We start from the raw sequence: 24,386 nt of genomic DNA, 5'->3' as shown, positions 1-24,386 counted from the left end.
GGGCGTGTCTGCAGCTTCCTTATTTATTCCAACGCTTGCCAGCTGGCCAGTTCAACCATCTTAAGCCCTTTTCACACTGCAGGTATTTCCCGGGAAATTCCCTGGAAATGTTAGTCGATCTGTTCACACTACAAAACATTTCCCGGGAAATAACATTTTCCCGGTAAATAATTTACCCAGTTAAGGGGTAGGGTTAAAGGAGTTAACCCCGGGGAAAAACGTTTTTCCCGGGAAAAGCAGCTAGTGAGAACGAAAGCGGGTTTAACTTACCCCACCTTTTGCTTCCACTGTGTTGAGACGTCATTAATCTCGAAAGGTCACAGACGTCAAAAATAGCGCGCCAAATAATTCGCGTGGTAACAATAGCCCTTTTTTGTTTTCTCCTTCTGAAAGTGTTTACGTTTAGGTACGAAAATAAAAGTGAATTACATCTGTAATTTACAAATAAATATATGAATTAAAAAAATTGACCACGTGAATGGAAAAGGAATAGAATAAATAGTTGGCGTGAACAAGCTTCCTTCTCGTACACACGCTATGTGTGTATGGTATTTTGTATTTACATGTACTTGGCCGTTGGTGGACTTTTGTTGTACAGAGTCAGATTTGAGTTCTTAGATCGACATTGCTATCTACCACCTGACAGTAAATATTTTAGTTCAATCTGTTGCTCAATTTCTTACGATGGGTAGAAGTGACCGATGGAGTGATGATAACACTTTGAAACTAGTTGCATTTTTGGCCGACGATGCAGTCCAAAAACAGCTAGATGGGATAGGCCTACAAGAAACGGGAAAGTTTTCTCAAAATTGACTGACTGCCTGCGTGAAGCTGGATATGAACGGACCCCTGCCCATTGCAGAAAAAACTGAAAACCTCGGGGAAAAAAGACTATAGGTCGGTAGGATAATAGTTTTGATTTTCAAGGCCTTAATATTTTCTGTTGCATAAGTGTTCTCCTGCAAATTTTTTTTTTTTTTAGAAGAAACATACACATTTTAAAGTCTTTATGAAGCCATGAAAAAAATGCTAGCCAATATAGGGTTAAAGCCTATTCCGTGTTCTTTCTTTGCACGATGGGAAAACAGCACTATTGATGTTGGAAGGGAAGAATGCTTCTTTTTCTTTCTAATGCTATTGTCAGATTGTGCAAAATCGACCATGCGGTATTTTTTTCTATAAAACCTTTAATTATCTTGGCCCTAACATCATGGACATTATTATGCAATCCTTCGAAAACGCCATTCAGAAAATTTCTAGGCCTTACCCCAGGGTTGATTCCCTTAACCCTGCCCCTAAGCAGGGTTAATTATTTCCTGGAAAAACGTCATTTCCCGGGAAATTCCCGGGAGTGTTTTTGTAGTGTGAACAGATCAACCAAAAGTTCCCGGGAATTTCCCGGGAAATAGCTATAGTGTGAACAGACAAAAATTGAGATGAACGCCAACACAAAACCTCTGGGTAAAACACGGACACAAAAGTCCATTCAATTACAGTTCTCAAAAGAAAAAAAAGCTGTCGCAGAGTAGAAAGCTCCCTTTCGCTTTTTCTAATAGCAACTTGCTCCCACCAGTGGCCGCTCTTCATGGTAGACCAGATTGACCTTTGCCCAATTCTTCCAGCAAGTGCCATGAAACCCGTCAATCGCACGACAAATTCCATCCGATTGTTATACCGCATGTCTTTAAAACACTGTCACAACAATTATCTTCCCCTGACAAGCCGTCAGCGACGTCTTCCCCGAACTGCAAGACTTCTTCTCCGCCGTTATCACACAATATATTGGTATAACAACACGCAAATACACAATTAATGTGCAGCCATTTTGGGTCGCATGTGGCAAGGATTTTGCAGCCGGCCACGTGGCATTGTGGGAACGGACTTCCGTTCACAAACATTGTAACTTCCGCATGGGCTGACCTGTTTACCACATTACCTGGGGTTTGATCGTAAGTGTGAAACGACCGTGCATATTCCTGGGAAATAGTACTCCCGGGAGTTACCAAATTGGGATAGTGAGAACGGTTGCTGGGGTGGCGGTGGGGTTAAAAACTCCCGGGATTTTCCCGGGAGTTTATTTCACGGGAAATGGTTCTGTAGTGTGAAAAGGGCTTTAGATGTAAATACAAATGATTCTGTGTGCATTTCCCAACAATCTTTTACATGAAACTAACTTACTACATGCCCAGCTATTGTCTTTACAGCGAGTCAAAAAGAAGTTGACTGGTATTGTGATGTTTTTCAAAACATACAAATGACACTCAAAAGTTCAGTAAACCATATTATTTATCCAGCTCTCTCCTGCTTAGTAGAAGAAGACAAAAATAATGAAAGAAATTGATCCTTCCTAAGAGGAGTATTCGTAATGTCTATTTTAATAAACATGATAATTAAAGGATACTTATTTTGCAAGCTGTCCACAAAATACACTTAAAAAAACTCAGTGAATGACTTTTTTATACCCCTGGCTACTTACTCAGATTCAGTCAAACATTAACATTCTATGGACAGCTACAACTGAGTGCTTTGAAGTAAACAGGCATAACTTCTTTGTTTCATTCCGCTGGAGAGACCTACGAACATAATTATCAGGGGGTCAGATCTTAAAGTAAGTAGGTTTTGGACTGGGGATACATGTGTATGTGCTATATGCCCATGACATGAGATGATTGCAAATACTTTTCCGCCCATACAAATCAAAATCTCTGAGACCTGACCCTCCCCCCTGTCCACACCAAAGTGGTGTTTCATTAACAAAATAATTTCAAAATTTATGTGATTATTGAAATACACGCATTAGGGCAAATGGTCTCTGCCCGCCCATCTCCCTCATAATTAATGACAGAAAATGTTGAGTTTAGCCAATAAGCCTCAGTATGTGAAACTCTTTTCACACTAAATCCTGCTGACCCTTTTCCCAACAGTATACCAAGACAAAAACCATCTCGAGTGACATGTTTCAAACACATAAGTGGTCCTTGCATCGGCGCGATCCGCTTACATAGCGCCCTCAAGTGGCTTATTTAGTTTTATAAAAACATGGCGGCGCCCGTGTCACTTAACAATTTTTGTCATGCTGAGAGTGAGATGTGTGGCCGTTGTTAGTTTTCTTGCGTTTGAAAATCATTATTGTCAGTATTTTACGGGTAAAGGTAAGTTGCGTTTGCCAAGAATACCGCATCAGACTGTTATTACTATTCAGTGTTTGATCCAAAGTAAATAAAATCTCAAAATAAATGACTGATACTGATAATAATAAATAACATAAATATGGATGGTGATGAGCGACGTCTCGTCAGTTGGTTTAATTTGACTTTGACTTGAGCAAGGGGGAAGTTGACACTATTGTTAATAACTCAAAATTATAATCATCATAAAACCTTTCTTGATTAGGCCTACGACTTATATGGGGAGAGATTGATAGTTTAAAACATCGAGAAAGAAGTAATTTTCCACGAATTTGATTTTAAGACCTCAGTCCCTCGGATCAGATTTAGATTTAGAATTTTGGGGTTGCACATAAACCAGGCAGTATTTGCAAAAAAAGTTCTATGATCTTGAAATGGATTGCAAGGCCAATCTTGTAATACCCACGGCATATTTTTTGATATAAAAACTACTAAAAGTAAAATGAATGGCTTTAAATGTTAAAATTTTAAATCAAGTTGAAATTTCAAGAAAAGCAAGGATGATATTTTTATTAAGCCTTTGTTTTAGGGGAAAAAAACAAATGCCAAAATCAACACCCGAAACACACACAGATTAAAACTTTTTTATTATTTTAAATTTGAGTAACTTGGCATATTCTTTTGTTTATGAATTGAAATTTGTGTTTGTTCCCCTTTATATGTGTGCTGCTTGGCATCATTGGCAGTTACCAAAAGCATGATACTTTTAAATATTATCTATGTACATCACAAAGGGTTTAAAATAAATGCAATTTTTGTATACTTTATTTTCAGGAGTAGGCCTAAGTCATCATGTCTGCATGTAGGCTGTGTCTGCAGCGACAGATCTTTAAACAATTGAAGAGCCGTTTATCAAGCAATGGCCTCTGTCGATCAAGACTCACTCTCAGGTCAAAGGTCAAGGGTCAGAACCGAGGAGTGACCACCTGGTCCCCACTGGCAGCAGCTTTTAATGCGAAGCTGAAGAGTCTACCAAATACAAGTGGGAGGAATGTGGTGAGTAGACATCATACTGCCCTCAACCTTTCCTCAAGTTCCTTCATCGATATTGATTATGAAAAATCACTTTAACCATAAAGTGACTTCATTCTGAATCCAACCTTTATATTAGATCTAGGGATCTTCCTCGTAGGGCCTGGGTCCAACTCAATCTCCTTAAATCTAGTTGGGGCTGAACACCTTGCTCCTCCATAGTATTGGAGCTACCAGCTGAAATTGTGACAGTGTGGCAGACCACAAACCATCAAACAAGTCATTCATACACCCTGACTTCAAACCACCAAAAGGTGACCACCAGGGACTGGTAGACCTCGACAAGGACTCCATAAAGTGGCTTGAAGCCACTAACTACCAATTTAAATTACATTCAATGTTCACCTTGGTCCAGAGGTCAAATGAAAGAAGAAGAAGGTTTTGGTTTGAGGTAGCCTGCAGTGATTGTCACTCTTGGTCACGTCCCTTAGGCATTTAAAGAGATTTGATGGACCATTTAACAGTTTTAAATTGTGTTTTACCCAATACTAATGTGTGATTAAGCACTGTATACGGAATTTCCTACTCCTTAGCCAGTAATCTTCGCTTACACCATTACGGTAAGCAGATAGATCCATGAAATTGGGCCCAGCTCTGCTATTTTAATTATTAATTTGTCTCAAAAATTCAGCAGGATCTCACTGAGAATGTTAAGAAATCAGAATGTATTTTGAACTAAATTCTGTTTGATTTCCATCAGGGTCTCTTTGAGACGGATGATCTGACGAGCCCAGAGGGATTTGCTAAAGCTCAGAGAGCTTCTATCAAAGAGGCGGAAGAGCTGGTCAATGAAGCGATACAGTCTCCCACCAGCGCTGACATCGTTGTGATCTTGGACAAACTGTCCGACTCACTTTGCAGGATTGCAGATCTTGTAAGTACTATCAGACGTAATCATCAAAATCAATAGGCTGTTTGAGATGATGGGATTTACTCAACGAAACCCAATTTTTAAAGGATCATTTAGGCCGATTTTGCTAGGAGACATTTTTGTAGGGGTCGGTTTTGTAGAGAGCGACTTTTCTAGGAGTAAGATATCTGGTTGCCACATCAAAACCCAAGATCGTGCAGATTTTATGGCCACACAAAAGACACCACACAAAATGGTCATGTGGCATGGGTGGCTTGTGCTTAAAGTGCTCTCCTCTCACCACTGTGACCCTGGTTAGATTCCCACCAGGGACCTTGGCAAAGCTCCCACAAGGGAGTGTATGCCAAGCTGGCAACAGCCAATTTCTCTCACACAAACATTGGTTTAATCGCTATGATTATAATTTGCACAAATCAATTATTTGTGATTCAGTAACTAGACAACAACACTTGTTCCAGTCATTATGAAATCAGCAGTTTACTTGTCCATATTCAAATCCACAACCTTGTGATTGTCAGTCCTCAATAACCATTTTACCAAGTTTTCTGATTTTTTTCAGTCAGATTTCATCCGAGTAGCTCACCCAAACCACGAGTTTGCTAGAGCCGCAGAGGAAGCATGTCTTCAGATCAGTGCAATGGTGGAAAGGTAGGTATGCTGATCATTAAAAACTCACTTGGTTAGTAGTACATCAGCTTTCAATAGTCTAAATCAATATGAGAATCATTTCACTTCGATGTAGTGTGGTTGTGGTGTGGAAACACTTTTTATCCTCCAAAATTTGAATTTTAGAAACGTTACTGTCCAAAACGTTTTTCTGATTGTGTATTCCAATTGACTGAGCAGACTGTTTACTCGCTTTGTGATGAGCCAGGATTGCTGGCACATGTCTATGAACAACTATTAAATAATAATAATAATAATTTGGGGGGCTAATCATCCTTACTCGCTGCTAAGAGCTGAATTGCGAAGGACGCGGCTACAAGGTGTTCGAGAAGCAGGCATGTAAGGGCACCTTTGGCTGCAAGCCACATCAACCCATTATGACCACAGAGCACAGCCAAGATCGAAAGTGTTTGATTTTTCCCGAGGGAGGAAAACTGGATGGTCTGGAAAACCCTTGTGGCACAGCAGAGAACCAACGCACAACTCAACTCACACATGGCCCTGGCCGGAATCTAACCGGGGTCACCTTGGTAAGAGACGAGCGCTTTACGCACAAGCCAACCATGCTACTCACAAATGAACTACAAATTATGTACATGTACTTCCTACTGAGTCACAACACAAGTCCCGCCCAGTGCTCCATACGCTCTGGAATGGCAGTTCAGGGCTTCCAGGTCATCTTGGACGCATGGCTCTGGCAGGAATGGGCAGACTAGCAGGTGTTCCATTGTCTGTACCTGAAAATAAAGAGATCCATTTGATCCATTTGTTGGGTGTCATGGCCGAGTGGGTAAGAGTGGTTAGGTCATCGAATTGTGGGTTTGAATCCTGGTCGTGGCACTTGTGTCCTTGCTGCATTGGGCCCGGCAGACAACCCCACTCCCCCGGGTTTTACGCATCAGAGGAATCGCCTGAAACCAAGTTGAAATGACCAATAACAATATTCTCAATACCAGTATCAATCACCAGACGAAAGTTTTGCTGCATTGGGCCTGGCAGACACCTTCCCTCCCCCGGGTTAACATCAGAGAAACCACCTGAAACCAAGTTGAAATGACCAATATTTACACTATTCTTAATACAAGTATCATAACACGCCAGACAAAAAATTGGTGCATTGGGCACGCCAGACACCCCCTACCCCTTGGTTTAAGAATATTGTTATTGGTAATTTCACTTGGTATTAGGTCGTTCCTTCGAAGTTTAACCCGGGGTTGGGGAGGTGTCTGCCGGGCCCAATGAAGAAACATATGTCTGGCGGTTGATACTTCCCTTTGTATTAAGAATATTGTTATTGGTTATTTCAACTTGGTTTTAGGTGGTTCCTCTAAAACCCGGGGGAGAGGGGTTGTCTGCCGGGCCCAATGCAGCAAAACTTTCGTCTGGCAGTTGATACTTGTATTAAGAATATTGTTATTGGTCATTTCAACTTGGTTTCAGGTGGTTTCTTTGACGTTTAACCCGGGGGGGGGGGGGGGGGGGAGTTGTCTGCCGGGCCCAATGCAGCAAAACTTTTGTCTGGCAGTTGATACTAAGAATATTGTTATTGGTCATTTCAACTTGGTTTCAGGTGGTTCCTTTGGTGTTTAACCCAGGGGGAGGGGAGTTGTCTGCCGGGCCCAATGCAGCAAAACTTTCGTCTGGCAATTGATACTTGTATTAAGAATATTGTATTGGTCACATTTCAACTTGGTTTCAGGTGGTTCCTCTGATGTTTAACCCGGGGGAAGGGAGGTGTCTGCCGGGCCCAATGCAGCAAAACTTTCGTCTGGTGATTGATACTGTTCGAAGAATAGTGTTATTGGTCATTACTTGGTTTCAGGTGGTTCCTTTGATGTTTAACCCGGGGAAGGGAGGTGTCTGCAGCGCAAAACATTTGTCCGGCGTCTGACATTGTCTTGTGTTAAGAATAGTGCATTAGGCCTATTGGTAATTTCAACTTGGTTTTAGGTCGTTCCTCCGATGTTTAACCCCGGGGGTGGGGGTGTCTGGTAGGCCCAATGCAGCCAAACTATGAATCAAGGGTCACAACTTAAATAGTATACACCTTTCAGCCGCACAGCTGGTGTCGTTATTAAATTACGGGCTTAACGTTTGAAAGAATACCACCACGACGCGCGGTGTCGGCCGGGGGCAGAGCTCCAAAAGGGGGAGATTTTAGCATATTTTAAGAGGCTGTATCTCAGAAACGACATGGAGTATTGATTTAATTTTTGGTTTGTGTTCATTTTAGCCATAGTGGAACAATTAGACAAAGTTTCATGTAAATCTGAGGTAATTTGACAACTGGTTAATTTCAACCCATAGGTTTGTACACTAAATATTTGGGGGAGGGGGTGTCTGGAAAGGCCCAATGCAGCAGAAAATTTGTCTGGCGGTTGATTTTGTTTACTTATCAAGGTAAAGCCCATTTCCACTTGGTTTCATGTGGTACCTAGAATCTTTGGTTCAGCCCATTATTTTGCCTCTTTGTTGGGGGTCCATGCGCCACATGCAGCGGGGGGTCCCCGGCAGACATCCATATCTGATTATGTCAGGTTATCCACTCAACGTTCCTGTAGTCAAATATTGGTACCTCGTTCCTTTAACCAAAGTGCTCTGGACTGCCGGTCTATAACCGTTTGTTATAAAATGCATATGTTTAGAAAGATATTTTAAAAGTAGAATATAATGACCCACTCAAGTATCACTCGAAATTGCGTGGTTTTCCTTTTACGTCGTCGATCAAAACGTCGGCCATCCGTAGCGACATACGTTATCGGCCCTCATTAGTTTTCGGTCCCCAACTTTGATTCCCGTTTATCGCGAAATTGTGCAAGCTGCACCGGTGAGAATAAAGTTTCCTGTCGTTGGTTATGCTCAAACATTTATATAATGATTGATTTTCGGTACAAATCACTATTGCATTATTATGCCAACATTCAAATGAGTCAAAGAAACATCATCCAACCTCAAAAGTTCAAAACAAAATTACTATCTGCTAGATTGAGTTTCATTCTGCTTTAGTCACTAGATGGATCACGTGAGGTGGTTACTATTTGTGATTCTATGGTGTGCAAATGTGGGGAAAATATTAAAATATTTTAAGTGAAAATGACAACAATTTGTTTTCGCTTTACTCATGCATACTGTAATAAATTCCTATAAGCGTATAATAAATATTTAATCTACCTTAAAGATAAAATATCATAGATTGGTTTTTTATCTCCTGAGACCAAAAATTACTGGTCTGAAATGGGGGGAAACGGATTGTTATGAAGTGTGAGTGCATCAAGGGGGTGGGGTGTTTTACTTTCATGCCTTATGATATCTCTGGATTCTAAAAAAGTAGCCATTATGCCTTAGGACAAAAATGTAATTAAATTTGTTAAGCAATAATTGAATAATATTTTTGATTTATTTTGCACGCCATACTAGCTTTTGAATATTCAACAAAATACCAACCAATGAAAGGTGTGAAAACATATGACGTTGCTCCAATGTCAGGCATGCATAAGCACTGTTAATGGCGGACTGTCTCTCGCAACGTAAAACCAAAAGTTTAAAAATTTCAACACACCATGAAGTGAAAGTGTTTTGTTAAAAAATTTGATAGATAATTTGAAAAAATATATTTAGCCCTTGATTGTGAACAGTTTTCCTGTTATCCTACTGAAAACACATGACACCAGGATATGGGAGTCAAATTGTTGACTCCCATAAATGGCCGACCGTGTTAGTTCGCAAAGTAAAGGAAAACCACGCAATTTCGAGACAAATTTGTGTGGATCATTGTATTCTACTTTTAAATTATCTTTCTAACCATATGCATTTTATAACAAACAGTTACTATAACGCTTTTCAAAGACCAACTCGACCGATCCAAGGCAACGTGTTCATTCAAACGAACGCTAGACTTGTGGACAAGTCGTTAAATCGGCCCCACGCGCTGAGATAGTGGTCTCGCGAGATCACTGCTCTCGCGCGAACTGATGGCTCCCCGATTTCGACTCCTCATTAATGAGGAGTCGAAATCGGGGAGGAGTCGAAATCGGGGAGCCATCAGTTCGCGCGAGAGCAGTGATCTCGCGAGACCACTATCTCAGCGCGTGGGGCCGATTTAACGACTTGAACACAAGTATAAACGAACGCACCCTCACGAGCTTTGAAGAATGACGTCATACGTTCAGGCTAACCATTACTTCGCTCGGCCCCAGCGGCCAGTCTAAAGGCACTGGGGACGAGCGAAATTATGTTAAATGCATAGAGTTACACAGTGTGTGTAGCGGGCGCCCTTCATATAATCAACAGTCTATCCTCCTGTCGAGTGTAAAATACAGAGGAGAGATTTGAGGGGAGAGAGGGACGACGTATGGGTTCATAAAACCATGATTCCAGAAAGATGTCAGGTCAGAGACACGGGTAAAGCTGGTAGGTGACATGTTGTTATAATTAGTTTTACCGGTGACAAAATTTGGTGCAATCTAGTCTGTGCCCCTACTCCTAAAGTCCTAGAACTATCGTAGCGTCATACATACGTTATCGACCCTCATATGTTTTCGGTCCCCAACTTTGATTCCCGGTTACCACGAGATTGTGCAAGCTGCACCGGTGAAAGAAGCTATGCAGTTTACTCACGGTCTGTATATTCATCAGGCTTCCCAGCAAACAACAGCATTGGCCCAATGCTGGCTTGGTTCCGGTCCATACCGTTTGTATTGTATAGCGGCTGCCGGTATACGGCCAGCAAAGCGCCAATGCTGGCTTTGTATTGGCAGCCGGTATAATGGGCTGATTCTGCGCCGGGTTAACCATTGCTCTATGGTTTAACTGCCAGGCAATGCTAAAAAAAAATGCTGACTCACCGACACCGGGCCGTAATGGGCTGATTCTGCGCCGTGTTGTGCACAGAACGACGTACGCACGCAGGTTGGTGTTGGCGCGTTTTTCTTGTAATTTGAAATCGCATAATCGTGTCGCACCAAGACTAGTGTCGTTGCATCACAAACGCGCGCTAAGGAGTGATAAGAATACGCGGAGTTTAAAATTTGAAGTCAATCGTCATTTTCACTCACTCTGCATGCGCGTTGCGTTCATTGTACAACCAAACAGCTACGGGTGAGTGTCATGCTTTTTACCGTTCATTTTGAAATGACAATACGCATTTTTAAACACACTTCTCTAGCACGGAAGTTCCTTTAATACCTTCTGTGTATTACATTTATGATAAGTAGAGTACACTCGTATTTTTTATAAGTAGTAGTTCATAAGGGATCGTTCACCGATAATATCAAACAAAAACTCCTTGATTTTCTGGTCACCTGCATATTAATTATTACAAGCAACGTGAACATTTATTGTACTGAATAAGACGTTAAGATGTGCACGGCGGATTAATATATATCAACAATTATCTTCATCTTCACTACTATAGTATTATTCATAAGGGATCGTTCACCAATACCGAATGCCTTGTTTAATAAACACAAAACTCCTTTATTTACTGGTCAGCTGCATATGAACGTTTAACAAGTAAGACTTGTATTTGAATTTATGTAAACCTGTAAGTGTAACCATAATTTGCAAAATGTCTTCTTACTGGACAAAGCAAAGAAAAGTAAAACACCTTGTAAATCAACGCTTGCAAGAAATGGATGAACATGGTGCCTCTTGCAGTTCTGACAACACTAACAGTGAGCAGGTCTGTGCTGCCCCAGATGAAGATATTAATTCAGATATAATTGTCTTAAATGAAATCAGAAGTCAAGATGGTAGCGTAACGGCAATTAGTTCTGCGACAGAGTCTGATCTTTCTGGATAATGCCTCTGGGCTCTCTGATAATGAAATTGGTAATAAAAGTTTTGACTCGGAAATTTCACAACACATCACAACTCACTCTTCACTAGGGGAACTGTTATCCATTCTTGGCAGCTCTCATCCTTCTCTCCCAAAGGACCCACGTACACTCTTGGCAACTAACAAGGTGATGACATCTGAGGTAAAGCCCATAGGTGGCGGTTTGTATTACCATTTTGGTATTGCACATGGCATTCTGTCAAGGTCATCTCATCTACATCTACATCAGCTTGATCGTAACATCCGACTTCAAATAAACATCGATGGTCTTCCTTTATTTAGAGGAAGCAGTGCCCAGTTTTGGCCTATTCTAGGAGCAGTGTGTGAATCGTCATGCAGGTGTGATCCCTTATCATTGGTCTGTATTCAGGAAACTCGAAGCCAAACTGTCCCGAAGAATTTCTCAAAGATTTTGTTGATGAAATGAAAGAGCTAGGAGAGAACGGACTTCAACATGAAGAAAAATTGTACAGTGTTTTTATTTCAGCAATAATTTGTGATGCCCCTGCACGTACTTATATTAAACAGGTCAAATCCCATTCAGGGTACAGTGCATGCGACAAATGCACAGTTTCTGGAAATTATGACGGCAAAATAACCTTTCCCGTTCTTAATGCACCACTCAGGACAGATGGCTCTTTCAACTTGAGGCTGGATGAAAACCACCACATTGGACAAAACCCTCTAAGACGACTAGATGTTGGCATGATTTCTCAGATCCCATTAGATTACATGCATTTGGTCTGTCTAGGAGCAATGAAGCGGCTTCTGGCACTTTGGATTAAGGGTCCTTTGAAATGTCGTCTCGGGCGTCGTACATGGTTGAAAATATCAGACTCTCTTCTCTCCCTCGGTGCGTCCATACCCAGAGAATTTGCAAGACGGCCAAGGGCTCTTTCAGACGTTGACAAATGGAAGGCAACTGAATTTCGCTTGTTCCTATTATATACTGGACCAGTTGTATTGAAGGGTGACATTCCTGAACCTATGTACAACAACTTCATGCTCTTTTCCACTGCGATTCATATCCTAGCTAATCCATTCATATGTAATGCTTTGTGTGATTATGCGAAAGTCCTTCTTGTCAATTTTGTGCAGCATCTTTCAAGCTTGTACGGGAAAGACCAACTTGTGTACAATGTTCACTGCTTAATCCATCTCCCCGACGATGTGAAGCTGCATGGACCTCTTGATATGTTTAAGCTTTCCTTTTGAGAATTTTATGCAGGTTTTGAAGAAGTGAGTCAGGAAGCCTAACTTTGCTCTCAAGCAAGTTGTCTTAAGGATGTCAGAGAGGTCGGCCATGCTTTCCAAAGAATGTAGATGTTTTGTCAAGCCAGACGATTTAAATCTGCGGATAGAACATTCTAAGGGTCCCCTTCCGTTGGGACACTTGTATATATACCATGTACCCAATTCCGAGATGCTGTCTTCAGCGAATGTGCTGTAAGTTCAAAGGAAGGTGATAATTGTGTCAAGCTTGGACACGATGTTGTTGTAATTAAAAACATATTTCAAAGTAGGACAGGGGTCTTCATTATGTACAGAAAATTCGAATCATCAGAACCATTCTTCCTCTATCCGGTGGATTCCCTGCAGTGTGATATACACAAAGTAGATAGACTTGGTGACAACGTTCATATTGCAAGAATTCAGTCCGTGAAATGCAAGTACATGCTGCTTCCACACCATAATCAACATATAGCAATTCCAGTTCTACACACTATGAACAGTTTTGTGTAGGGAGATTTTGGATGTAGTGTCACACTCAATCTATTTTATAGCACTATCCTCATTACGCTAGTTGGTGCCTTCAATACACATGCCCCATTAAAGTCTAAGATGGTCACCGCTAGGCCCCGTGACCTTGGTTTAGTCAAGAAATCAACTCTGCCTTGAGGATGAGGAGACGTGCAGAAAAAAGAAGTGGCGACGAACAAACATGGTCTCTGATCTTTCTGAATATAAGCTTACAAATGATTTACTGATGAGGATGAATTCCCAACATGTAATTATTCTGCTTGTCCTTTTAGACCTGAGTGCAGCGTTCGATACTGTTGATCATGAAATTTTATTGAAACGTCTTCAGTCTAAATGTGGAGTCACTGGCAAGGCCCTTGATTAGTTTTCGTCCTATTTATAGAAGTCAACGTGTATCCTCTCAAGGTACCTTATCAGAGAAGTTTAACATCAACTGTGGTGTTCCTCAGGGATCTTGTTTAGGACCATTTTTATTTATTGTCTATGCCTCTAAATTGTTTGACATCGTTGAGCATCATCTGCCTGATGTTCATTGCTATGCCGATGACACTCAGCTGTATCTATCTTTTAGACCCGACGACGACAAATTTTGTCAAGCTGCTGTGACTATTATCGAAGATTGCATTAGGGACATCAGGCGATGGATGTTACATGACCGAATTTTAATTATTGATGCTAAAAGTGAATTTTTGATCATCGGAGAAAAAAAATAATATTTCCGATATAATGATAGGTGAAGACTGTTTTTCCTACAACATGTGTTCTTAAACTTGGGGTCTTGGTTCGATTCTGAACTTACAATGAACACCCACATTAATAAACGCATTAGTCAATTCCTTACACAAGACTCTCTTTTAAAACTAATTCATGCATTTGCGACCAGTCGTCTTGATTTTTGTAATAGCCTTTTGTATGGTCTGCCAAAGTCACAATTAGCTAAACTACAAAGGGTTCAAAACGCAGCTGCCAGAATTGTTACCAACACACACTGATCTGAACACATCTTCACCTAACACTCGTCAATTACATTGGCTACCTGTTTCTACAGGATTCATTTAAAGATCCTGTTGTTATTCAAAGCTCTTCATGGTCTTTCTCCAAAGTACTTACAGGATCTTGTTTCCATCCGATAATTTTGTATGTCGGGGGCCCAATATAAATTTTAAATATTATTTGTTATCCGGGGTGTCGGAATATGGAAGCGTCGGAGCATAAGGTTGGGGCAAACATGTCGATCTGTTCATTATTATATAGTTAAGTTATTCATTGAGGTTTAAAGGTGCCTGTCCCCGGGAAAGGTCGAGACTTCACTGATGTCGACAGGAGTTATCTCATGTTGGCGGGACTCGCACCTGTAACCGTCTATGTGCAATTCACTAAATCGGCATTATTTACTGAATTTGTGACCATTTTTGAATATAGTTCGAGCATTAGAATTAATAAGGAAAGTGTTAAATTATTATAGTAGTTAATTTGATTATTTATTTATTTTAAGATATATACGGGTTGTCGGGATACAACGGCTGTTCTACATTATGGTCCTGTGTATAAATGTGGGGGAAACCTACTTGAGAGTCAAAGTAAAAAGAATTGATAACAAAATCAATCATAACACTATCATTACAATAACAATATTAATAACAATACCTGTCCTTAATGGTAAGCTTGATGGTTGAAAAACAGTAACTTTCGTGCTAAGGTGTGCTCAAAAAGCTCTAAACAGGTAAATCATTGCATGTGCTTCAACAAATGCATGCACGCCTATCTCTTAGTTTTAAAATGTATGCGGTTGTCGTGTTCACTGAAACGAACGAAGTGGAGCTGGTCCCTACAAATTGGCTCAGCCGATCAACGGATACAGTGATGTGGCCACCTTTCAGGTCGTCGGCAACCCTCACCAAGGCGACCAGGGAACGTCTTAGGCCTGAAGTAGACACATGGCTGTTGTTTAAAATCCGACTGCTGTGTACAACCCGTAAGTATTAAACATACCACAAATTAATGATCAGTATGAAAATTTAAATAAATTTTACTTTATAAAACATACAATAGAATCATGTTAACTTGATCTTCGGTCAACAATTCCAGTTGCTTCACAAACATACATTTCAACAGAAATGAAAAGAAAGTATATTTCCACGGTACATTAGTTAAATACTGAATTAATTAATTTCTTTTACAGAAAGCTACGAGGTTGGTCGGCAAAAGGTCAGGATGGCTGAGGACACATCAGATGTGCAAACAGCTCAAGAGGAGACTCAACCATCCAAGCGAAAGTAAGTATGAGCAGTATGTGTTAAAGTTGAATAACGGACTTTCATTTAATATAATGTTTACATTGCAACACTTTACAAACATTCATTCTGCCCGATACACTACTCCCAGTAGATGTTCTCAGGATGTTCTCAGGAGCTCATTTAAAAAAAAAAAAGTGATTATTTTTACTTGAAGGCGCAGAAGGCCAACAAGCTGGACCTCCAGTGATGAGAGCGAGGGGGACGAAGTAGTAAGGCAACCCAAAAGGGCAACACGAGAGGCACCACCGCTGCAAGATGCGCCTTCAATTCCATTGCATGTTGGCAGCAAACTGCTCATGTCCAGACAAGGTTTGTCTTTCTCATCAAACTATGACAAAATAAATGAACAGTCACTAGTCTTTAAAAGAATTTGGGTAGTTGTATAACACATTGGAATTATGCGTTAACTCAGTTGGTAGAACGTTAATCCGGGGAGCGTTAGTTGAAATTCCGCCCTGGTTTTGTTTTCTTCTCAACCCAAAGTTGACGGTGTTTGGCAACGTTTACACATGCAAGCCTCGATTGACCACTAGGCCTACATGAAACTATTTCCCCATTGAACATGCATTTCAGGTCCATTCACAACCCCCAAGTTCGCATCGTGTAGCACACTTTACCCGTCAAAGCTGTTTAGCTGTTTCTTGTTCTTAATAAAACGACGACGAGCTACAATTAATTCCTAACAAAAGTATTGTATATTTTTCACAGGGGAAAATAGGCCCGTCACTCCAAGAGAAGTGCCAAACGCAGGTGAGTTAAAAATATTTCCTTTCCTAGAAATGAGGTAAACGTTTTTGAAATGTTTGATGGTTGATGAATTGATAACGTATAACAATGTACGACCAGAGTTTATAAAGTGTAGTCTGGTTTGAGATAGACCTACCAAAGACATGAGCTAACTTCTCTCTCTCTCTCTCTCTAGTCGACCGGGGTCGGAATCATGCTAAGTTTTGCCCATCCCTGTCGATCTCTCATTAAGTTGGGAAGATCAGCTGGAAGCACCCCGATGTCCCTGGCAACTACATCTGTATAACTGAGCCTTTGTTATCCCCTGTCTCTCCTTCCATGTTTCCATGTTTCTCCTTCCATGAGCTAACTTGAACAACCAATAAAGCAAATGTCACCAACGTTGACATTCATTTCATTGAATGAAACGTGTTATTAATAATGTCAAAAATGAATAGCTTTACTATGGCTAGTTTGGACTTCACCTTGTATAGGTTTAAACAGTGTTCAGCTTTGAACAAGTCAGTACCATTTTAACACTAGGTCTTTAGTACTGCTATCCCAATAATAAATATAATTTTCAAAGTCTCATGTAGTTTAGTATAACAAAATGGCATTATTTGTAATTAGTTTGCATTGTTGTATATAGGAACTATGATGACCTTGCTAAAAGCCATTAGTGAGGTGCAGGTTGCTGTACAATCAATCCAACAGGAACTGAAATCACAACGTAGGATCCTAAACGGTATTGCGTCTCAACTTGCCAAAGGAGAGGCGGAACCCCTGCCTGGAGATGTCAACTTACCCCTTACTACCAATGAAGACGTTCAAGCATTAGAGCTCGTATTAAAGAGCAAAAAGGCACGCGATGCATTGGTTAGTTTAATTATACTCGAAATATCATAGGCAGAAGTAGCGATCTAGTCACAAGAGTGGTATTTTTAATATAATAATGTTGTATATATTTTCTTTTCTTTATAGACCAACTACTTTGTTGGCATTGGTGGTAGTTCAGCCAAAGATGCTGTACGACGAATACTGTCTAGCACGCTTGATCACCAGCTAACACTGTCCTACAACTGGGCTGGACGAGGGGTTGGAAGGGCCAAAGTATGGCCACCAAGAAAGCCTTTGGCGTCTTGACACTAGCATCAGTGATCACACGTAAGATTACTATTCTTTCAATTATTGGAAAAAAAAACATAAAATTGATAAACTTTTAATTTAATTATGCTGTCTCTCCCTCTCTCTCTCTTTCTTGGAGAGTAGTATCTGTTTTCTGTGTTTTGTTTTTGGTTTTACTGCGCCTTGAACACCCAGCAGGGTGGATATGTGCGCATTACAAGTCGTATGATTATTATATTATTATTAGTCTATCCTCCTCAAATTATACTTCGCTGGTAAATTTTACTTCCACCACAACCGGTCTTTGTCTTTCCAAACTTTCTGTTATCACAACAACACAAAACGCCCACGGGTATATTAAAATTAAGATTCATTACAAAAGATAGTGATGTAGTAAGAGCAAAACTACATGGAATTTCATGCACACCAAGGCAAGTTTTCTGTACATTTGTTTTAGGACATATCTTTTAGTCAACAGAAGTGTTTTAATTTGCCCATTATTATCCTCTACTCCTTTAAGGAGCAATACAAAGCTACCAAATCAATCCGTTTCGGCAAAAGAGGTCGAGAAGGAGATGATGGCGTGGCTGAGGAATGCTGGAGACAGAAATGGGGATGGAAAGAAGAGGGAGCAGGCGAAACAACGAGAGGAGGAGGAGAGTGACCTCCAATCAATTGAAGGATAACCTTCTATGTTTCGGAGCGCGATTATTGCACCCCCCATTCCAAGTTTTCTGACTCGTTGTATAGTCCATGTAATCATCTCCTTTAAAAGAGGTTGGCTCTCAAAACCAAAGTATGCTTATAAAGAAATTCAAAAAATTAGTATGGTATCGTACTTTTGGGCCCAATTTCTGCATGTACAAATGTTATGCTATTAAAATTTGGAACGTAAAGTATTAGTACAGTAGGTCTAATTTTTTTGGTGTTTAGAATTCGTTTTATAAATACAGACCAAAAAGACTGTTCACCAAATCTATTTTAAAAATTTCGTTTCTTCCAAAACCTATTGATAAAATAATTGATCAGCTCCTGGACAATTTTTTGCACCATGACAAGTCTCTGATTGAGGCGTCTGTCTTGAAGTGAAGGTAGCTGGATTTCTTTCAGCATAGCAGTGGCAGGGCTACGCGTCTCTGAGGCCTCGATTTTTCTGAATATTTGTAATAGTATAATGGGGGTCCTACACTGAGCAGCAGTATTCGACGTGGGGGCGAACTAGACTCGTGTAGGCTTGTGGACTGTTGAAAGTAGTTGGTTCGCACATAATCTTCTAGTTCGAAAACCATGTTGGCAGCTGTTGAGAGCCTTGTGTGATCCAGGTGACACAAGATGCGACTGAAATGATAAAAAGTACTGGAGAGGAGTTGATAGTATAAAGCATTGTGAGAAACGGCTCCCTCTGATCTGCAGTGACTTGGGAGCAGAGTCGCGTCAGTCCATTGCACATGCTTAAATAAGCCGAGATCGTTAATTTTGCAAAAATGCATTTTTTTTTAAATTTTGGTTACCTGCATGGTGGGATTTGAAACGTTGCATGATGGAAATACAGTATGGAAAGGTTTGCTCTAGAGTTGAAACCAACGTTCTTTTCAGAACCACTCAACTCATTATATAGTCAATACATGGTGTAAACCTTTTCCACATTATTGTCTGTGCTTAGCAAGTTGTTATGCTCACAGATTTTTGAAATTGGCTTATTTCACAAAGAGCTTCGATTGATCTTTTAAAATGCGAACCAATTGTACTTGCTAAGCAAAGTGTGACGTCATAATGCGAATTACTATGGTAATACTGACAACGATGAATATGTTACTTTGTGAAATTAATTACAGCCAACAACTCTTCAAAGGAGAATATTAACAATTAGGTATGCATAAGTTATTGTTATACAATTTGGTCCATTCTAGAGGACACCTTCTGCGTTCTACACATTTCATATTGGCTTCTCTCGTGAAAAAAATGAACCTCTATTTTGGAAACGGCGGCGCTGTTTTAATGCACTTCATGCTATTAAGTTAGGAAAGACAATAACTTTCAAGTTGAGAACTATTTACTTAAGTTTGTAATGAATCTACTAGCAGGGTACCTTGTTTATTTAAGGATAGTTCTATATGACCAATTCCAACCCTTGCGGTTTGTTGAACCGGCCGAACGGTGGCACCCTTATTTTGATATTTTTCGGCTAAATTTAAGAAAGATTTAATTGCTAACAAACATGCTGTGAAGGGTTAGGAAATTAGGGAAGTTTAAGAGCAATTACGTTCCAATTTCATCATAATTTCACAAAACCACCAAGGGGTCTGTTAAGGATTTGCAAATCATGTCATTGTAAAGCATTAATGTTTGTTATTTACTTTTAAAGTTTATAATGTTGCGGACTGTTAAAACAAATTTGTGTTGAGGATTGTTCACAAGTAATGTATTGCGGATTGTTAAAACAAAGTGTTGAGGATTGTGTACAAATGTACTGCATTGTTTAAAAAATGTTTTGAGGATTGTTAGAAACAAAATGTTGCGGATGGTTAAAGGAATTCCTGTAGATTTTTCTGATCAAGTTTATGTTTATGTGGTTTTAAAATGTACCATTTTCATCGTATTTCAGCATATTGCAACAAATGACAGTTGACCCAAATAAGTTAGGCGACTAAGTGGCACCATGCAGCAGGCCTAGCCTATATACGTGTGGTTTCGGCTTGGTGAATGAAACTTGGAAATGGGTTTATGTCAATCATAGTTAATTACTCTTTTCAGGTTTTCACAAGCAAGGCTCAATCATATAGAGCTGTTTGAAAAATGTTCTACTAGGCATACAGCATTTAATAAATGGCACATGTTACTTGGTATGGTAACCTCATTCTGGTAAGCATTATTTTGTTGTGTTTAGCCACTTTGTGCATGCTGCGCAGGACCCAATTACATAGAGCTGCTTATAAAGCATAAAAATGTGTACTTAAGCACAGCAATATTGGGCATTCGCGATTGAGGTTACCAGCAAAAATGGCATGTCACGTGTAAAATTTGTGTTTCCTGCTCATTTCTGCTAAGCAGGGACTTGTACGCAAACTGTTCTGCTTAAGCAGCTCTATTATTTAGCAAGGTCATTAGCTCAACCCATCCTTTATAAATGGAGTATAGTAATCTTTAATAATCAATAGCATTTTTTATCTGAATAAAAAATGAAAAACAAATTACACACAAAAACCAAGAATTGTAGCACATTTTACATTATTTGTGTACTGTGTAATTAATATTATTTACGATTTGTTTTTAGGCAACCATAGGGTCAATATCGGGGCAAACATTAACATTGGGTCAATACCCGGGCCAACATTAAGCCAATATCGGGCCAACATCGGGCCAACATAAGGCCAACGTCGGGCCAGCATCGGCTACCAGCATTGGGCCAATAACGCGGCAATGAGCAAAACGGTACTGGCCCAATGCCGGCAGCCAGCATTGGGTCATAATGGCAGCCAGCATTGGCCCAGTATTGGACCAATGCTGTTATGTTTGTTGGGTTAATCATGCTGAGAATAAAGTTTCCTGTCGTTGGTTATGCTCAAACATTTATAAAATGATTGATTTTTGGTACTAATCACTAGTGCATTAATAATATTATGCCAACATTCAAATGAGTCAAAGAAACATAATCCAACCTCGAAAGTTCAAAACAAAATTATCCTGGTGTCATGTGTTTTCAGTAAGATAACAGGAAAATTGTTCACAATCAAAAACTAAATATTTTTTTTTCAAATCATCTATCCAATTTTCACTTTTAACTTAAATTAACTTAAATTTTTAAAGTTTTGGTTTTACGTTGCGAGAAACAGTCCGACATTAACAGTGCCTATGCATGCACGACATTGGAGCAACGTCATATATTTTCACACCTTTCATTGGTTGGTATTTTGTTTAATATTCAGAAGCTAGTATGGCGTGCAAAATAAATCAAAAATATTATTCAATTACTACTTAACAAATTCAATTACATTTTTGTCCTAAGGCATTATGGCTACTTTATTAGAATCCAGAGACGATAGCCTCATATACTTTGTCATAGTTCTACTAAAGTATCGTAGGAGGTCCTTTTTTCGAGGTGTCCCTAAAATCGTGGCAAATCTTTTACCATTTTGTGCACGATGTAAACAGTCCCTAGATTAAAAATTGTGTGGTTTTATTTGCCAAGCAAAGAGTTTCCTCTCCCTTGACCAAAACTTAGAAACACGTAAGGCTCCACTGGTCATTTGCACTTTTTCTTTGAATTGGGAAAAAAATAATGATGCGATATATCAACCGATGCCCTAATTATCTTCATTTGTTTATATTTAGTATGCAAACATTAATTAAAACTTGATTGTTGATGGACATTGATATTTTCACACCACACACTGATCTTCAATGACTTCAACTGTTCCCATTTGTTTTGAGTTTTTCCTGTTTTCAAGGCAAACGAGAAATAATGGTTTCCCGGTGAAGCCATACGTAAAAGAAATATCTGCAGTGACTGCAAGTGTTCTGTGAGACTCTGTGTATGACTCTAGAGCCAGCAGTTGTCTTCATTTTATTCACAATTTTTTTTTTATTTGTTATGACATTTTAAAAATTACCATGGTAAAGTGCAAAAAATAAAAAATAAGTGTGAATAATTATTGGCTTTTAAATCTGATTTTTATTTACTTTTAATTTAAAAAAAATTCCCCTAAATATTTATAATAAAGCGTAAAAATAAAAACTGATAATTGAAACACCAAGCTAATGTTTAAATTTTAATATTTATAATAATATTGATACGAGGATTAAAAAAGAAATCTAAAAAAATATTAGAAAATAATATAAGGCACATGGCTTCTTTAAGCCTCTGTATTATTTTCCCAGAATGCTCAGCAGAATGTTCAGTCACATGATTTGATCATCGTGAATTGTCATGTGTTTGTGCACGGAAAGTGTGGTTTTACATTGCCCTCATTGTAATGATTTTGCTGCCAATATTTTTAATAATTGCCTCCATTAAGTATTGTGTGTGGCTTGGTTTTATAAGAATTTTAAAAGTTTTAAATGTGCATTGCACAACACAACAAAGTGTATACTTTTCTCATGAACAACATTTTATAACATTTTTGTTTCTCCAGGTTATGCTGAGGATTTAAAGTAATACTTGTGGTTGTGCTGCTCATTGCACTTTCCTTCACATTAGCGCTTAACAGTTAGTTACATCCAATGGATTCTGAGTAAGTTATTTGGTGCTGTATTAACTTTTAAGAGCTCCCTTACAGTGATAGCAGCTATGCTTTGTATAGCATTTAAGCATAAATATAAAATAAATATCAGGCAATGTTCTGGATCCCCAGTTCTGTTTTTAACTGCAGGGCATTCTCGACCGTTATTTTGTTAGCTTCTCCAGTAAAGCACTTAATACGAGGCCCGCAGAATGCTTTTTATTGGTTTTGATGTACTGCTGCGCAATCTGGATTAATCTAAAGGGTTTTATCATTGAGGCCTATGCGTACATTTTTGTTATTTTATTTTGAAGTAATAAAAATCATTACCGGTTTTTGTTATTTTGCGTTGGCGTATTGGCTGCAATTTTGCTGTAAACTTAATACAGTGTGGTAATCACACCTCATATTTTGATATTTTTAAGTTCAAATGAAACGTCACTTGTCGTTACTCAAACAATAAATTTAAAAATGGTAAAAAGAAACAAACTGATCACCAGGCCTTTGCCCAAACCATGGCGAGAGGTGTGTATCGCCAACATAGAACTAAAAGTCACTAATTACACAGTGTTATTCTTCGTTTGCCTTTCATCGAAGAGTACTGGTATTCATGCTCAGAACTGTCCGTTATTCTGTGGATTATTGTAGCTAAGCAAAGTCACCCAATGTTAGGATTGGGTTTAAAGCGGTTGGGTAAAATGAGGAGAGTGGGGATAAAGGGAAAGATGGGGTAAATACATGTAAGCGGCAGGTCACTGTTGTGAATAAAGAAGGAGTTGATTAGTACAGAAAGTTGATCCTTATGCTGCCTTCATGGGGTGCGTTCCACTCGCGCAAACGTTGCCAACAGTTGCGCACGTTCGCCAACAATTTCAAGTGGAACGAGTTGTTCGCCGCCACCGTTGGCGAACGTTGGCAATTTTAGGCGAACATACTTCTGAGGTGTTGGCAAGTGGTTTCTAAAATGGCGGACAAGCATAACGGTATTATATCTTTGTCACAAACATAATTACATTGTATTTTCGGTGGATGATAATGCAGATTTGGAATAACAAAGTTAATTAGTTGATGTAATGATGTCAAAAAGAGGACTATTGCAGCAAAAACGAAGTTTAAAAAAAACCTACGTATGGTGCGCGCCATCTTCATTTCAGGGCGCCGCCATATTGACATCGCGTATACGCACCAATTGTTCAAAAGATAAAGACACGTTTGCGCGAACAGTTGCGAGTCGTTTGCGCGAGTGGAACGCACCCATGGTCATACTGTGGATTGTTAACAATTTTTAACAATGTTTGAGATTGCGGAGTGGATTCTCTGGTCAAAAGATTACACATTGATACATCAAAGGACACATAGAGCCTAATTTTGACGAGATTAAAAAAAAAAAAAAAAAAAGAGAGATTCCTGATTTCAAAATTCATTGAACCATGGGTCGTTAAACGCATGAGAGATATAAACCTATGAGGTTACGGGAGACGATAGCCGGACGAAACCGAAATAGTTCTAGGAGTACCTTTTTCGCTGGCCATTTTTGTGCTGTAGTAAATTTCTCTGTGGTGCATCTGACCAGGAGGTAGACATTTCTACCTCCATGATCTGACTTTGTGTTTACGGAGCTATTGGTCTGCGTTCAGACCACCACGTATTTAACAGAACTTTGTC

General features: G+C 39.5%; 1 protein-coding gene across 6 annotated transcripts; it reads left to right on the top strand.

Annotated features, from left to right (window-relative positions):
* Positions 1-2,621: 2,621 nt before the first annotated feature.
* Positions 2,622-23,740, top strand: LOC139939586 (mitochondrial intermediate peptidase-like). 6 transcript variants are annotated; one of them, XR_011786327.1, is made up of 8 exons: positions 10,802-10,854; positions 15,127-15,329; positions 15,537-15,630; positions 15,806-15,960; positions 16,360-16,401; positions 17,027-17,075; positions 20,292-20,364; positions 22,635-23,684. XR_011786327.1 is itself a non-coding variant. In XM_071935595.1 (7 exons), exons 1-7 carry the CDS (start codon positions 10,817-10,819, stop codon positions 20,293-20,295), a joined length of 585 nt encoding a protein of 194 aa, XP_071791696.1. In that variant the 5' UTR covers positions 10,802-10,816; the 3' UTR covers positions 20,296-21,162. The 6 variants fall into 6 exon arrangements, 4 of the variants coding, with proteins under 4 accessions (XP_071791698.1, XP_071791696.1, XP_071791697.1 ...); XM_071935595.1 differs by lacking the exon at positions 22,635-23,684 and having other exon boundaries at positions 20,292-21,162; XM_071935596.1 differs by lacking the exons at positions 17,027-17,075; positions 20,292-20,364 and having other exon boundaries at positions 22,635-23,681.
* Positions 23,741-24,386: the final 646 nt, after the last annotated feature.

This window comes from Asterias amurensis, chromosome 7, assembly GCF_032118995.1.
Source record: "Asterias amurensis chromosome 7, ASM3211899v1".
NCBI lineage: Eukaryota > Metazoa > Echinodermata > Asteroidea > Forcipulatida > Asteriidae > Asterias > Asterias amurensis.
This window is presented reverse-complemented; position numbering and strand designations above follow the sequence as displayed.